The following is a 17,753-nucleotide window of genomic DNA, read 5'->3' as shown; positions in this document are numbered from 1 at the left end:
AAGCCGTCAGCTCCTGGACCACAGAAGACCATCAATCAGAGACCATCACTCCATTTTCTGCTGTTTCAAGTAACGTCAGGCCCTCTGAATCCAAATCATTCTTCACTCTAGCTGATACTGATACCTTTCTGGGGAGTGAGTAACAAGAGGCACCCTAGAGAAATAGAGGGGCAATTTCCCACTGGGAGAACCCCTGAATTCCTTCAGCATTGGGACCATTTCTCCCACTGTGAGTCAAGAATTCCCAACCTCCTGACCAAGAACCATGACCTTTCCAAATGTGCAGTTGATGAACGTTTGCAGCATAGGACTTTAAGATTGCGGCAAAGGTTAAGGCGTTACTGTAAAACACTGTAAAGGAGAAATTTCTTTAAAGGGTGGCGGATTCTCCTAAAACAAAGTAAAGTAAAACGAAAACTAAAGCAAATGCTGCAGTTACCATATCACGGGCATTTTTCAGATGTAAAAGACTGCAAGAGGCATTTAAAAACATTGTTTACTAAATGTTTAGCAAGAAAAGCTATTTCAAGTTACCCTTCTAAAAAGCCGTTTTCTTTTAAAATCATATTAATCAGCTTTGAATGCTGGACTAATGAGAGTCATCCCCCAACACATCTTGTGTCCATTAAGAAGGTCCAGCTAAAACACTCATTTAAAAAGCTAATTTTATCAGATATAAAATACCTAGATGGTATGGCAGATCTCTTCTAAATTTTCTACTCATCACCATAAACAACCAAAAAACCACACCATTCTTCAAACTTCTAAACCTCATACTTCCAGGGACGTGGAAGCAAAGCTTTCCTTGCTACTATTAAGAGCAGCTAACTGCTGTGCTAGAACAGAAAGAAACGGGGTGGTTTCTTACCCCCTTTCCACCACTCTGTAGTTAATGACCTTTCCACCCAAAAATGTTAAAAGTGAGAATCACAAATGCTAAAAACAAAAATAAACTTTAACTTAGGTTAAGACAACAGAGGACCAGGGAAAATGTTTCTCAAATTGGATTTAGAAACTAGAAAATACTTTGAGATTTCAGAAATGTCAATCAGGAGCAATGAAGTTCATAGCTTGAAGTGACACATTGGGCCCTTACTAGAAGGGGCAAGGGACAGAATAAACATGCATCAGGTCTCAGCAGACCTCATAGAAAACTCTACTATGACTAACACAAACTTTATACTGCAATCAAGACCAGCAATTCATTACACGTCTTCAAACCAATAGTACTGGTACATCTTTAAAATTAGTTTTTACCTCTTTCCACATAATGGTATGCCACATACCATTTCGTAACACTGAAAAAGAGAAAAATAAAATATTCGTTAATACTGGTAATAAATTGAATCAGCTTCCTAAAATCCAAAAGCTTTCTTTTAGAATTCCATTTATTAATTCTAACATACCCTATCTTTAGCCACGATGGCATAACATCAGCACCCCTACCTCAAAATGGAACACCAATGTATGGTATGTACCTCTGTAACATATATACATTAATGCATACACATAAATGTTTATGTATGTATGTAAGTGAAATCTACTTATTTTCAGTCCAGAAGAAAAAAAAAGCCTGCTGTTCCACAATTTAAAAAAAACTAAACAGCTGGGCGCAGTGGCTCATACCTGTAATCCTAACACTTTGGGAAGCCAAGGCAGGCAGATTGCTTGAGCCCAGAAGTTTGAGACTAGCCTGGGCAACAAGGTGAAACCTATCTTTACCAAAAATACAAAAATTAGTCGGGGGTGGTGGTGCGTGCCTGTAGCCCCAGCTACTCAAGAGCCTGAGGTGGGAGGATCACCTGAGCCTGGGAGGTCAAAGCTACAGTGAGCCATGATCATGCCACTGCACTCCAGCCTGGGCAACAGGAGTGAGACCCTGTCTCAAAAAATTAAACAAACAAACAAAAAATTGATGTTGTAGAAATAAAACAATGAAAACTAAAAGAGGGAAGTAAGGAGAGATTATAAATGAAGGACGTGAATGCTTAGACTTTTTATGGACATAAAAACTGTCTAGTTCCTGAAAATTACAACCTTTTCTAACATTCTAAAATGCACAAATGCTGTTCAAACTTAATTATTAGAACTAAAATTACGTTCAATTTTTTTGTTATTTTACTATTTCTTTAAAGTATTTTATAGATCATCTTGCCAATTTATCTCAATACCATTCACTACTTATTTAAAATTCCTTAAATGCAGGCCTTATTCTTAAGTTTTCCACTGGAAAAAGTGATTCAACCTGGGAGCTTACCTATTGTTTTCTTTTTGTTAACTGCATTGTCTGCCTTGTGTCGCTTCTGTTACAGAAAGAAAAAAAAGTTCTAACATTCAAAAGTTCCACATGAATAATTGAAATAGCAAACAAAACAATCAGGAAATTACAGGGGACAAGGAAACTAACTGCCAATAATGCTCATGCTGTAAAATTCAGTTAGATAATTTTGTGATCTATCAGCACTCCCTAAGTTTAGAAGTGGTCTCCTCCAGTTTCAATTATTTTATTTTGGTTCTAGCACTTGGAAGTACAAAACTTTTTACTCCTTGCTTTAGATCAGACTGAAATGATTATTCAGTGTGATAAACCCAGCAAAAAACAGCCAACTTCATTTTACTGATAAAGTAAATTCGCTTTGACGTGTACAGGTTGAAGATCCCTTATCTGACATGCTCAGGACCAGAAGTGTTTCATATTTCAGATTGTTTCAGATCTTGGAGTATTTGCATATACCCAATGAGGTATCTCCAGGATGGGACCGAAGTCTAAACATGAAATTTATTTATGTTTCATATTCACTTTATGCACATAACCTGAAGGTAACTTCATACAGTGTTTATAATAATTTTGTGCAGCCATCACATGAGGTCAGGTGTGGAGTTTTCCACTTGTGGCATCATGTCGGCATGTAAAAAGTTTTGGATTTTGAAGCATTTCAGATTTGGGGTTTTTGGATTTAGGGATGCTTAACTTGTATTATATTTATTTACATACCTATTCCCAGAAAGATGCATATATGTTTGTGAAATCAAGGTGTGTGTGTATGTAAGGGAGGAGAGGAAGATCCAGAGACAGAGAGACAGCACACGCAAACATATATATATATACACACACACACATACACACAAATATATATGGGGAGACAGAGCAAGAAAGAGAGGGAAAAGGAATATAGTTGTTGAAGCCAGTGAACATGGAGATACACTAGGATGATTGTGAGGGGAGAAGATTCTTGTAAAGTTGCCTCAGGCAGAGCGAGACAATGCTGCCATCCTAGACAACATAGCAATCCTTCATTTGCTGCCCAAATTGGCAAGCTCTAAAGCAGGCTATAAGGAACATCAGTGATAAAAATCAATGGGCCTCCAGAGACCTAATATTTGAAAACAAAGTTTGAACTGTTTAGTGTCACTGTACAGGTATTTAGGACACTCTGAGTATACATTCCCTCCCCGCAAAAATACCATCAGGCATCTAAAGAGGCTGGTTAAACTATAGCCCAATTTCCTGCCTTGAGTATATCACCCGAGGCAACACATAAGTTATTATCTACTGCATACAATGATTTCATTATCCAAAAGCAAAAACTTACAAAATCTTCTACAATCTCTTTGATGCCTGCAATTGTTAAAATAATGATCAATGGCACCAGGGTGGTATATCTTCCTGTTGGAGATACATCTGGAATTTGCTGGAAGATAAGAGACCACAAGTAGGAAGTTGGCACATTAAAAATCCTCTCCATGAACAGAAAATTATGGCAGTCACGCACGGTTCACACTTTTGCAGTTCTGTTCCATTTCTGTTACTCAAAAATAATTACCTTACTTTAAAAACTAGCTATATATTTTACATATTTTTAAAAATTTTATCCAACATTGGTTATGTGTTTGGAACAGAAAAAGGCTTAAAAGTATGGCCCTAAGGCCACTTTTCAATGCCTCTTTCAGTCACTGCAATCATCCTTAAGGCCATACCAAAAGAAATCTCCCTGTATACAAAGTCAGGCTTGTTCACTCTATCAAACAATGACTGGAGGAGGGAAACAAACTATATTCCAAGATTATAACACTTTAGCAGTTAAGGAACTTTTAGCAAAATCTCATTTTACATGTAATTAAAGTGAATTCCAAGGAACTGTTAAAAAACCATTACCTGTAATAAGGCAATGAAGAGAAAGAAGGCATTAGCAGCTCTTCTAATCTGCTCATACAAGAATGGAGGTAGAAATGTCAACACGCTGTACTTGGCCGTACTGTAAGTGCAAAGAAAAATAATACTATCAGTTATAGATTTAAACTCTAAAACACAAAAACAAGACAAGAAGTTTAGAAAGTTTTACAAATGGTTTAAAAAAAAATGTTTCAAAACTCGAGACAAGGAAATTGCTGTGTCTCTTCTCCTAAAGAGCTTTAGTTTGTAAAATGGCGCCCCGATGAGAAAATCTTCCAATGTGGTCTTTGTTTTCCACATTGGAAGATATACATGTGCTTCTTTAATTTTCACACAACATAAGCAGAGACATCTACCCACCTTCTAGGAGCTATATGCTATGAACAGCAGGCATGTGAATAACAATTCGATGTTCCCTCTGGGTACCCACCACAGACGTTTCATGCTTCAACCACACCCAAATAAATTCCATTCCTTCCACACACCCTTTATTTGATCATGTTTGCTCACACTTTTGCTTCCACCTAGGACATCCTCTCCCTTACACCCTACCTGTCTCTCCATGACTAAAGTGTCCTTCTTTCCACCCAATCTTACATCTTTCAGTAAGTCTGGTCAAATTTATAATGACATTCCTCATGCAAGCCTACAGTACAGTGTTTACACCTATATCATATAGGTGTAATGCTTTGCTTAGTATTTTATCTATCCCCAGAACAGATTATGGGAACAACAAGAATGTTTACTTCAATTCCATATGTTCCTAGCACATAGCAGATAGTGAGTGAACAGTGAAATAACCCAAAGGCAAAATGAACCAAACCAGCTGTGGCTGCTCACACGTTTCATTCAAGTTTGCACCATAAAAGTACCTATATGATTCCTAGCTCACCCTCTGAAGACATCACTCTGAGCCTATTCTTAATTATAATATATTGTAGCAAGATTATCCAGCAGGTTTTCATCATTCTGAGCAAACTATAGCAAGGACAGAAAACCAAACACCGCATGTTCTCACTCATAGGTGGGAATTGAACAATGAGAACACATGGACACAGGAAGGGGAACATCACACACTGGGGCCTATTGTGGGGTGGGGGAAGGGGGGAGGGATAGCATTAGGAGATACACCTAATATAAATGATGAGTTAATGGGTGCAGCACACTACATGCAGCACACTACATATGTATACATATGTATACACCTTCTACCTAAGGTGCTAAAAATGTATGTGATATTATACAAAGACCACTTTTTAAAGAGTCAAAACTTAAACAATATATAACTTGAAAGACTATCCCTGAATTAGCTAGAAATTTGCTGACATGGATCTCCTCCTTGTTTACATGGACCTGTGGCGTAACAGGATGTCACTGTGAAATTTGGCCAGAATCAACAGCTGACATTAAGCTCATTAAAAAGTAGGGAAAATACACAAAACTCATGTATGTGATAGCTCACAATACACAGTCTTCTTAACTATGGCTTAGAGGACAAAATCAAATGGAATATCATGCATACCTCTATAGCAATCCTGACCACTGAAATAAAGCAATCAACATTTGTCAGCAAAAAACAAAAAGAAAGTTCACATACTGTAAAATAAGAGTGTAGAAACTATCTTGCAAGATAGCTTGATTATAAAATTTGAACCTGAGATTCCATCTGTATAAACCAGATACACATGCACACAGTTGGCACATTACCCCAGCTATATATGAACGTTTTCCACTTGAGCAAAATGCTGACTGTGCTTAAGGACCTACATATCCCTGAGAACCATGAAGATGGAGAGTTGAGGAGGAAAGGAATCTTGCTTGTGGCAAGAAATGAAATATAAGAGGGTAGAAGTGTAGAGGGAAATGCATGCTAACTTTTACTCTACTAGAACTAGAAAAATGAGCCCAGATGCTTGCATCCTGAGATAGAGTAAGCATGATCAATAATTCAGAGAAATTAACATTCATCCAGGAAAAGGTTATTGTGTGGCATTAAAATAATTGCCAAAATATATAGCCATTAGCTGTCATGTTACAGAATTAAAGATATAACACTACAAACAGCTAAAGGCAGCACCTATCAAAATGAGTCTACCAGAATATTGCAGGACAGTACTTCTCGAACACACCAGTCTCCTGGAGAGCTTATTAAAATGCAGATTCTGATTCAGTAGGTCTGGGGTGGGCCTGAGATTCCACATTTCTAACAAGTTCCCAGGTGAGTTCAATGCTACTGGTACAATGACCACACTTTGAGTAGCAGGGATTTAGGATAATTGCTGAGGAGGTAAATTTGTTCAAACTTCCTATTTGAATTTAATTCAGCAGAGCACTATAAGGTGTAATACAATGAGGTTTCTGGTTCCAAAATGGTGGCATGGAAGCAAGCTGGCTTCATTCCCCACACAGAAAACAAAAACCAAATTTACAGCACTAAGGTTATCACCACAAATATTCCAAAACTAAAATATGAGGATGAGACAGTTCTCAGTGCCACAGAGAAGTAAAAAAGCTCCAAGTAGATGGTAAGAGAAGGGGACATCCACAGCCAAGACACCCCTCTCCCCAATCTGCCGGCACCAAACATGTGGAAAATCTCCCCCGACTCTTAGTTTAACACTGGAAAAAGGGAAATCAAGGTGACAGGCAGCTTCCCCATCATCTTGAGTTCCCTGGCAGGATACCTGTTCCTACCTCAACTCACAAGAAGCATGGGGAGTGCCTGAAGGAAGAAATATCCCTGGGGACAGCCAGAGCCAAAGTGAGGAGGCAGGACTACTATCCCCAACTCTGGAAACTTTGCTCTATAAGTTGGCCAAAAGAGATACCAAATTGGAGTGTCTGCTTAGCAGCACCATGCTGTAGGAGGTTCATCCCACAGGTCCCCTGAGCACAAACCCCTAATTCACCTTCCCACACTGCTAGGCTATCCCCTTTGGCACCATTTCTATTTGGGATGGGCAGTGCTCCAATCGTTTATTAGAGTGGAGACAAACCTGGGCTTAAGGCACCATCTAATGCTGAAAAGGAGGCAGTGACCTAATGGGAAAAGAAAGAAATTCAACAGGTAAATTACAATGAATCTCTAAGCAAACATATCCAATAAAAAACAAAAGAATCCAGACAGAGAAGACTGAAATAACTAATTCTCCAATGCAAACATATATACATACATTCATAAGTGACAGCAGCAAACAGGGAACCATGACTTCCCTGAACAAGTGAAGCAAGGATCCAGTGACTAACCCTAACAAGATGTTGATATGTGAGCTCTCTGAACAAGAATTCAAAATAGCAGTTTTAAGGGAACTCAGTGATTTTCAAGATAACACAGAAAAGCAACTCAAAAATGTATCAGAGAAATTTCATGAAGAGATTGAAATAATAATAAAAACAAACAGAAATCTTCAAACTGAGAAATGTATTTGAGGAACTGAAAAACTCATTAGAGGCTGTCAGTAGGAGAATGAATCAAGCAGAAGTAAGAATAAATGAGCTCAAAGACAGGCAATTTGAAAATACACAGAGAAGAAAAAAGAATAAAAAGGAACAAAGATTGTCAACAAGATAAAGGAAATTACCTCAAAAGACAAAGTCTAAGAATCACTGGTGTTCAAGAGGGAGTTAAACAAGAGCAAGGAGTAGAAAGCTTACTCAAAAAAATAACAGAAAACTTTCCAAAACTTGAGAAAGAGATAAACATCCAGGTACAGGAATGTCAGAGAACAACAAACAGATCTGACCCAAATAAGACTTCCCGAAGGCATGTAATAATCACATTCTCAAAGATCAAAGACAAAGAGGATCCTAAAAGCAGCAAAAGAAAAGAAGCAAATAACGTATAAAGAACCTCCAATTCATCTGGCAACAGACTTATCAATGGAAACCAAACAGGCCAGAAGGGAGTGGAACAAAATTTTCAAAGTGCTAAAAGAAAAAAATTTTCATCCAAGAATACTGTATCCAGCAAAGCTGTCCTTCAACTATGAAGGAGAAATAAAGGCTTTCCCAGAAAAACAAAAGCTGAGAGAATTTACCATCACCAGATCCATCTTACAAGAAATACCAAAAGAGGTTCTTCAATTTGAAAGAAAAAAAAAACACTAACATGCAAATAGAAAACATTTGAAGGTATAAAATCCACGAGTAAAATTAAGCATATAGACATACCCAGAATACTCTAATACTGTAATTGTGGTGTGCAATCCACTCATAACTCTAGTATGAAGCCCAAAAGACAAATCTATCAAAAACAAAAACACATACAGCAACCTGCTAAGAAATAGGCAGTATAAATATATCCAAATTGAAGTAACAAAAAAATCAATATGTAGGGGAGATGGAGTTAAAACACAGAGGTTTTTTTAGTTTATTGTTTCTATTCCTTTCTGTGATCTAAGATAAGTTGTCATCTCTTTAAAAATAACTTGTTATATCTACAAGATGTTTTTGCAAGCCTTGTGATGACCACAATGCAAAAACCTATAATAGATACACTAAAAATAAAAAACAACAAATTAAAACCTATTACCTGAGAAAATCACTTAACCACAAAGGAAGATGGAAAAAAGAAAAGAAGGACTGAAAGAAGGAAGGCAAGAAGGAAGGAAGTTACCAAACAATGAGAAAACAAGCAGAAAAATGGCAGTAGTAAGTCCTTACTTATCAATGATAATGCTGCATGTAAATGAACTTAATTCTCTAATTAAAAAATATATATAGCTGAATGGATAAAGAAACAAGACTCAGCTATATGCTGCCTACAAGAAACTGATATCACCTATACAGACACACATAGAATGAAAGAGATGGAAGAAGATATTCCATGCAAGTGAAAACCAAAAAATAGTAGGATTGTCTATTCTTATACTACACAAAACAGACTACAAGTCAAAGACAAAGAAGGTCATTTTATAATGATAAAGGCAATTATAAATATCTATGCACTCAACACCAGAGCACCCAAAAATATAAAGCAAATATTAATATATCTAAAGCAAGAGATAGACTGCAATACAATAGTAGTAGGGGACCTCAGCTTCCCACTGTCAGTAATGGACAGATCATCTAGACAGAAAATCAGCAAAGAACACCGGAGTTAAATTGTATACTAGACAAAACAAGACTAACTCACATTTACAGAATATTTCACCCAACTGCTACAGAATGCATGTTCTTTTCATTGGTATACAGAACATTCTTTAGAATAGACCATATCTTAGGCTATAAATCAAGTCCCAGCACATTCAAAAAGGTAGAAATCATATCAACTATTTTTTTCTGACCACAATGAAATAAACTAGAAATCAATAACAATAAGAACCCTGGAAACTACACAAACCCATGGAAATTAAATAATATGTTCCTCAACAACTGATAGGTCAATGAAGAAATTAAGAAGGAAAATTTTAAATTTCTTGAAACAAATGGATATGGAAATATAACATACCAAAATCTATGGGATACAGCAAAAGCAATGGTAAGAGGGAAAGTTTGTAGTAATAAACACCTACATCAAAAAAGTAGAAAGACTTCAAATAACTTAATAAAGCACCTTAAGAGATCAGAAAAACAAGAACAAATGAAACCCAAAATTAGTAGAAGAAAAGAAATAATAAAGGTAAGAGCAGAAATAAAATTGAGACTAAAAAAAGTACAAAAGATCAATGAAACAAAAACTTGAATTTTTGAAAAGATAAGCAAAATTGGCAAACCCTTAGCTAACTAGGAAGAAAAGAGAAGACTCAAATAAAACCAGGAATGAAAATGCAACATAAAAACTAAGACCACAGAAATACAAAAAAAAAAAAATCATTAGAGACTACTATGAACAATTATGCACCAACAAATTGGAAACCAAGAAGAAATGAAAAAATTCTCGGGCACATAAAACCTACCAAGACTGAACCGTAAAGAGACAGAAAATCTCAACCAATCAATAACAAGTAACTAAATCAAAGCCATAATAAGAAGCCTCCCATTAAAGAAAAGTCCAGGACCAGATGGTTTCACTGCTGATTTCTATGAAACATTTAAAGAAGAACTAATACCTAGCCAGGCAAGGTGGTGTGTACCTGAAGTCTTAGCTACTCAGGACATTGCTGAGGTGGAAGAATCTAAGCCCCAGAAGTCAAGGTTGCCGTGAGCCAAGATTGCGGCACTGCACTCCAGCCTGGGCAATGAGAGTGAAACTCTGGCTCAAAAAAAAAAAAAAAAAAGTTCCCCTAAAGCCTTGAGAAAAAATTGAAGATCACGGAATACTTCCAAACTCATTCTATGAGGCCAGCATTACCCTGATAATAAAACCAGGCAAGAAAATTATAGGCCAATATCACTGATGAACATAGATAAAAAAATTCTTTTTTTTTTTTTTTTTTTTTTTGAGACAGAGTCTAGCCCTGTTGCCCAGGCTGGAGGGCAGTACTGTGATCTCAGCTCACCACAACTTGCGCCTCTTGGGTTCAAGGTAGTCTCAGCCTCCAGAGTAACTGGGATTACAGGCATGTGCCACTACGCCTGGCTATCTTTTTGTATTTTTAGTAGAGATGGGGTTTCACCATGTTGGCCAAGCTGGTCTTGAACTCCTGACCTCAAGTGATTCATCCACCTTGGCCTCCCAAAGTGCTGGGATTACAGGCATGAGCCACCATGCCCAGCTAGTAGATGCAAAAATTCTTAACCAAATACTAGCAAAATGAATTCACCAACATATTAAAAAGATCATTCACCATGATCAAGTGGAATTCTTCTCAGGGATGTAAGGATGGTTCAACATATACAAATCTATAAATGTGATATATGACATTAACAGAACCAAGAACAAAAACCATGTGATCATTTTAGTAGACGCTGAAAAAAGTATTTGACAAAATTCAATATCTCTTTATGATAAAGATCCTCAACAAACTAGATATAGATGGAACGTACTTCAAAATAATAATGGCCATACATGACAAACCCACAACCAACATCATACTCAATTGGGAAAAATTGAAAGCCTTTCCTCTAAGATCTGGAACATGATAAGGATGCCCACTTTCACCACTGTTATTAAACATAGTATTGGAAGTCCTGGATAGTGAAATTAGGCAAGAGAAATAAATAAAGGGCATCCAAACTGGAAAGGAAAAAGTCAAATTAGCCTTGTTCACAAAGGACATGATTGTAAGTTGCAGGATACAAAATCAACATATAAAAATCAGTAGCATTTCTATATGCCAACAGCAAACAATCTGAAAAAAGAAATCAAGAAAACAATCTCATTTACAATAGCTACAAAGAACGTAAAATACCTAGGAATCAATTTCACCAGAGAAGTGAAAGATCTATATAAGAAAAACTATTAATACACTGATGAAATAAATTGAAGAGGACACCAAAGAATGGAAAGATATTCCATGCTCATGGATTAGAATTAATATTATTCAAGTGACAACACTACCCAAAGCAAATTACAGATTCAATATAATCCCTATAAAAATACCAATGATATTCTTCACAGAAACAGAAAAAGTTTATATGGAACCACAAATCTTGAATAGCCAAAGCAATCCCGAGCAAAAAGAACAAAGCTGGAGGCATTACACTACCTGACTTCAAAACACACTACAAAGCTGTAGTAATCAAATCAGCATGGTACTGGCATAAAAATAGACACACAGACCAATGGAACAGAATAGAGAAGTCATTGGGAGGCCAAGGTGGGAGAACCACTTGAAGCCTGGAGTTTGAGATCAGCAACATTGTGAGACCCCTATCTCTTAAAAAAAAAAGAAATAGAGAGAACCCAGATATAAAGCCATGCATTTATAGTCAATTCATTTTAACAAAGTCGCTAAGAACATACAGTGGGGAAAGGACAGTTTCTTCAATAAATGATGCTGGGAAAACTGGTAATTACATATCAAAGAATAAATGTAGACCCCTATCTCTCATTATACAAAAATCAAATAAAAATAGATTAAAGGCTCAAATCTAAGACCTGAAACTGGGAATTATTAAAATAAGACATTGGGGAAATACTCCAGGACATTGGTCTAGACAAAGATTTTTTTGTATAAGACCTTAAAAGCAAGGTTTTTACATCAAGCTAAAAACCTTCTGCAGAATGAAGAAAACATCAACAAAGAGACAACCCAGAGAATGGGAGAAAATACTTACAAGCTATCCATCTGACAAGGGATATATAAGGAGAATATAACCAGAATATAATAAGGATCTCAAACAACTCAACAGCAAAAATAAATAAATAAATAAAATAATATGTTTTAAAAACGCATAAAATATCTGAATAGACATTTCTCAAAAGAGACATACAAATGACCAACAGGAAAATGCGCAACATAACTAATTATCAGAAAAATGTAAATCAAAACCATAATGAGATATCATCTCACTGCAGTGTAAATGGCTATTATAAAAAAGACAGGAAAGATTGAATGTTGGCAAGGATATGCAAAAAGCAGAAGCCTTGTACACTGATGGTGGGAAAGTAAATTAGTACAGCCAGTATAGAAAACAGCATGGAGGTTCCTCAAAAAATTAAAAATAGGGCCAGCACGGTGGCTCATGCCCGTGATCCCAACACTTTGGGAGGCCGAGGTGGGTAAATCACGAGGTCAGGAGATCGAGACCATCCTGGCTAACATGGTGAAACCTCATCTCTACTAAAAAAAAAAAAATATATATATATATATACACACAAAAAATTAGCCAGGCGTGGTGGCGGGCACCTGTAGTCCCAGCTACTTGGGAGACTGAGGCAGGAGAATGGTGTGGAACCTGAGAGGTGGAGCTTGCAGTGAGCCGAGATCGTGCCACTGCACTCCAGCCTGGGAGACAGAGCAAGACTCCATCCCCAAAAAAAAAAAACAAACTAAAAATAGGAATGCCATATAATCCAGCAATTTCACTGCTGGCTATAGATCCAAAAGAAAGAAAATCAATATGTCAAAGAGATATCTGTCTGCACTGTCATATTTATTGCAGCACTATTCAGAATGTTTACAATAGCCAAAATATAGAATCAACCTAAGTGGCCATCAGTGAATGAATGGATAAAGAAAATGTGTCATATATACACAATGGAGTACTTATTCAGCCACAAAAAATGAATGAGATTCTGTCATTTGCAGCAACATAAATGGAACTGGAGGTCATTATATTAAGTGAAATAAGCCAGGCATAAAAAGACTAATATCACATGTTCTCACTCATATGTGAGAGCCAGAAAAGTGGATCTCATGAAGAGAGAGGGCAGACTGGTGGTTACCAGAGGCTAGGAGTGGTAGCACGGAGGAAGAGATGAAGAGAGGTTGATTAATGGGTACAAATACACAGTTAGGTAGAGAAAATAAGAGCTGGTATTTGAAAGATCAGCAGGGTGACTATAGTTTACAATAATCTGTTGTACACTTCAAAATATCTAGAAGAGATTTAAGGCATTGGATAGCCCAATTACCTTGATTTGACCCTTACACATTATATGAATGTATCAAATTATCACATGTACCTTTAAAATATGTGTTAATACAACTATTATGTAGCAACTTTTTAAAAATGTAATAAGATGGGAGATGTTTTACCATTCACTCTGCCAGGGGAAAAACATCTCCAGGGGTAAATGGGTGAATGACAGAACTTTCCAACAGGAGAGTTTATTCACCCAAGTAAATAAGCCACCCCTCCCCTAAAGACATTCCTACTCATGGGATGAAATGCATGTGCCAGCATCACTGTCCTCCTGGCTAGTCACAGCAAGGAGGGGCTTTAGCTGCATGGAAACCGAAGACCTTAGAGCTTGGGTGCTGGAGATAAGTGACCAGGAACAAACAGGAACATTTCTCTATGATTCACTCAGTCTTCCTCTAAACATGAGGCCAGTGTTTTCTGAAACTGGGTGACAGGAAGATGACTGGGATTTATCAAAAATCCATCCATCCATCCATCCACCCATCCATCCATCCATCCATCCATCATGTGCAATAGATACTTCCTCAGCCCTAATTATGCACTAGGGCAGTGTGCCAGGCCCTGGAGATACTGAAGGGAACCAGGTGGTCAAAAACGCACACCCTCAAGGAAATTGCACTCTAGAGGAGAAACGAGATTAAAAAAAAAAATAGAACACATACCAGCATAGATGGTGATGAACACTGCAGAGGAAAACAGATCAGGGAAGGAGGATACAGAAGGGTACACTGGCTGGGGCTGGGAGAAGGATTATTTTCAACAGAGTGGCGAGGGAAAGTTTCACTGAGAAGGTGACCTGTGAACTAAGCCCTAAAGGAGGTGAAGGAGCAGGAGCAAGTCTCACAGATACACAGGGGAAGAGCTTTGCAGAGGGAGGGGACAGCAAGTGCAGAAACGCCCAGGTGGGAGAGCTCCTGTTGCTCCACCTGTAGGAGGGACAGTAAAGAGCCCAATTTGGGCAAACAGAGGTGGAGAAGTATGAAGAGAACTGAAATGAACATGGCAAAGGGCCAACGCATTGGCCTTGTCACTCATGTTGACACACTGGCCTTTCTCCTTTCGAGAGATGGGAAGATCTGGAGGCTTCCCAGGAGAGGACAAAACCTGACAATAACATCTATTCGCAAACGCTCCTCTGAGGAGCCCGACTCACGGGGTGGATCTTGTTACATGTATGTTGGACACGCTCCACTCCATAACTCATAATTAGGCGCATACGGGAAACAATCCATTAGAAAATAGGGTCTGGCAAAATATGGATCTGGGTCTACCTGATCCTCACAAATCACAAGGCACCACAGGAGTCTGACCTCCAGAAATGTGGCAGAAAGCAAGAACCCACAGACAACGCCAGAGTCTGATTTTCCAGCTATGAGAAAAATTGAAGTTGACAGCTCTTCTCCAGAGACCGATCTAAAAGAGGCAAAGTTCAGTAGCTGCTCAAAGTGTAACTTCCCCTTCAAGCAAGCCTCCAGAAACACAGAAATTAAGCTAAAGCTTAACACTCATCACCAAAATGGAAACAGTAAATCCATGTTAAGGTGTAAAGACAGTTAAAAACAATTGCCTTATTCTACTGCTTTCCATGGAAAAACAAATTTCTTATATCTTCCCAACATACAGTAAGCATTCAATATTTACTGAAAGAATAAAGGAGGCTTTAAGCCTCCCCACTGGAAGCTGACTTTGTGAACAGGGCCAGCATTCCATGACCATGTTCTGGAAGCCTTCCATCCTAGCAGGCTCCCAATAGGATATCATTCACCTTCCTCCTCCCAAATAGTCACTCAGCAAGGAGTTCTAGATGATTGGAAGTTGAGGACAAGATGATAACACTAAACATTAAGCAGTTTAATTCACTGATTCCTTAGCAGTGCATTCAACCAATCAAGGGAAAGAACAAGAGCAACACCACCAAATTCAAAAGCCCTCCCCAGTGGCCCTCTGCCATTTCTCTTGATGGACATCATCGCATACCTGGGAGCCACCCCAGAGGACATTCCAATGGATGGCAAAGCCCATGGCCTTCCACATCTGGCATCAATTCCTGAGGCTTTGCCAACCATCCCTCCCAAATTGTATTCTGGAAATAACCTTAAATACAAGAATTCCCACTGATAAATAGAGCCTGTCAGTGGTAACATATGAGCACCTTACAAGAAATTTTCACTTCATTTTATTAATGCTAAACTACTGAAATCTCACCAGTTACAAATAAAAGGTCAATAAGTTCATTTTAAAACACTGCCATTTATATTTTAAACATGTTCCTAATTCTTAGTCTACAGCAGGAAAAATGGGTGTCAGATACTGCTTTATCTCATAGCCTGTTCCCAGAATGTAGTAATTGGACCAGGAGAGGTATTAGTGCTATAACTCTATACAGCCCTTTATTATGGCTCACATAGGCTCTTTTAGACTATCTGTCACAAAACACATCCAAGGAGTGAAATAGAAGTTGACTGCTGACCAATCAACTTACAATACACCTTTGAAGGTAAGTTCATAAATTAGAGTCTACCTATAATTCCTATTAAATAGTGCAACTGTCCTGCTCCTATCAGATTTCCAAATCTGTTCTATTACTCAATGCATTATTCAATAAATAACTATGGACATGAAACACTTTATCTCAACACCTAGATGGAAACATGAGCTGAGGAGAAGATAACATTTTGACCACTGAGCATGCTGCCAGGAAGATCTTCTAGTGAGAACAACTCTTAGATAACCAATTCCAAATGCAAGACATCAGATATTTATGGCTAATATAATTAAATGTGACATTATTGAAAAGCAGGTTTTACCCAGGTGATTTATTCTTTCTTTTTTTTAACTTTAAAAACATAGAACACTTCATGAATGTGTGTGTCATCCTTGCGGAGGGATCATCCTAACTTTCTCTGTATCATTCCAATTGTAGTCTGTGTGCTGCCAAAGTAAGCATGCCCAGGTGCTTTATGAAAAAAAAAAAAAAAATGTGGCCAGGCACGGTGGCTCATGCCTGTAATCCCAGAACTTTGGGAGGGCGAGGTGGGTGGATTGCTTGAGGTCAGCAGTTCGATGCCAGCCTGACCAACATGGTGAAACCCTGTCTCTATTAAAAATACAAAAATTGGCCAGGCATGGTGGCTCACGCCTGTAATCCCAGTACTTTGGGAGGCCGAGGCAGGCGGATCACGAGGTCAGGAGATCGAGACCATGGTGAAACTCCGTCTCTACTAAAAATACAAAAAATTAGCCGGGCGTGGTGGCGGGCGCCTGTAGTCGCAGCTACTTGGGAGGCTGAGGCAAGAGAATGGCGTGAACCCAGGAGGTGGAGCTTTCAGTGAGCCGAGGTCGTGCCACTGCACTCCAGCCTGGGTGACAGAGCAAGACTCCGTCTCAAAATAAATAAATAAATAAATAAATAAAATACAAAAATTAGCTGAGCGTGGTAGCAGGCACCTGTAATCCGAGCTACCTGGAAGGCTGAGGCGGGAGAATCTCTTGAACCCAGAAAGCAGAGGTTGCAGTGAGCTGAGATTGCTCCACTGCACTTCAGCCTGGGCGAGAGAGTGAAACTCCATCTCAAAAAAAAAAAAAAAAAAGAAAGAAAAAATGATGTGAACTTTATGGTACAAAAACAAAAAAAAATGAGTTATGAGATTTATTTAATTTTGCACTGCAAGGGAAGGATCATTTTTAATGAGATTCTTCTCAATTTTCAATTAAAAGAAACAACAACTATTTGTTATAAAAATATCTGGCCTCAACAAGTACAGGAATCATTACAATTCAGGCCCCATGCAGCCATTGCCCCAAAAGAAATGCAACAGGTCAGTGTGTGAAACTCTAATACTAAAACGTATTGCATTTAAGTATACCACATTTGGCCTTTCATTCAGAACTCAGTATATTCTTTCCAAACAGAGGGAAATAATCCCTACTACAAGGAAAGGTTTAAGGCTGTCCTAAGTGTTGGCATGCTGCAAACCAAGTAAGGAGCAGCAGCCACCCTGAGATCGAGTTATCCAAATGCAAGGGCCTAAACCCATCCTTTTCAGGTCCCAAACGCCTCTGCCCTCAGTCAAGGGTGCACTGGCTCTTGGGGAGGACATACCTTGTC

General features: G+C 38.2%; 1 protein-coding gene and 1 non-coding gene across 2 annotated transcripts in view; both read right to left on the bottom strand.

The window, feature by feature from the left end:
- The window catches only part of LOC100453345 (phospholipid-transporting ATPase IB), a 534,685-nt gene that overhangs the window by 472,125 nt on the left and 44,807 nt on the right, over window positions 1–17,753 (bottom strand). The window contains exons 4-7 of the mRNA XM_063715074.1: window positions 4,157–4,256; window positions 3,594–3,692; window positions 2,258–2,303; window positions 1,258–1,298 (exon numbers count right to left, since the gene is read on the bottom strand). Coding sequence (XP_063571144.1) covers window positions 1,258–1,298; window positions 2,258–2,303; window positions 3,594–3,692; window positions 4,157–4,256 — 286 coding nt within the window. The remainder of the gene's footprint in view (window positions 1–1,257; window positions 1,299–2,257; window positions 2,304–3,593; window positions 3,693–4,156; window positions 4,257–17,753) is intronic.
- LOC134759927 (U6 spliceosomal RNA) lies at window positions 16,486–16,592 on the bottom strand. Its single transcript, XR_010136848.1, has one exon. It is a non-coding gene; the product is annotated as a U6 spliceosomal RNA (small nuclear RNA).

Source organism: Pongo abelii, chromosome 14 (genome assembly GCF_028885655.2).
Source record: "Pongo abelii isolate AG06213 chromosome 14, NHGRI_mPonAbe1-v2.0_pri, whole genome shotgun sequence".
NCBI lineage: Eukaryota > Metazoa > Chordata > Mammalia > Primates > Hominidae > Pongo > Pongo abelii.
Note: the sequence above shows the minus strand (reverse complement) of the source record. Positions and strands in the feature narration are given on the sequence as shown.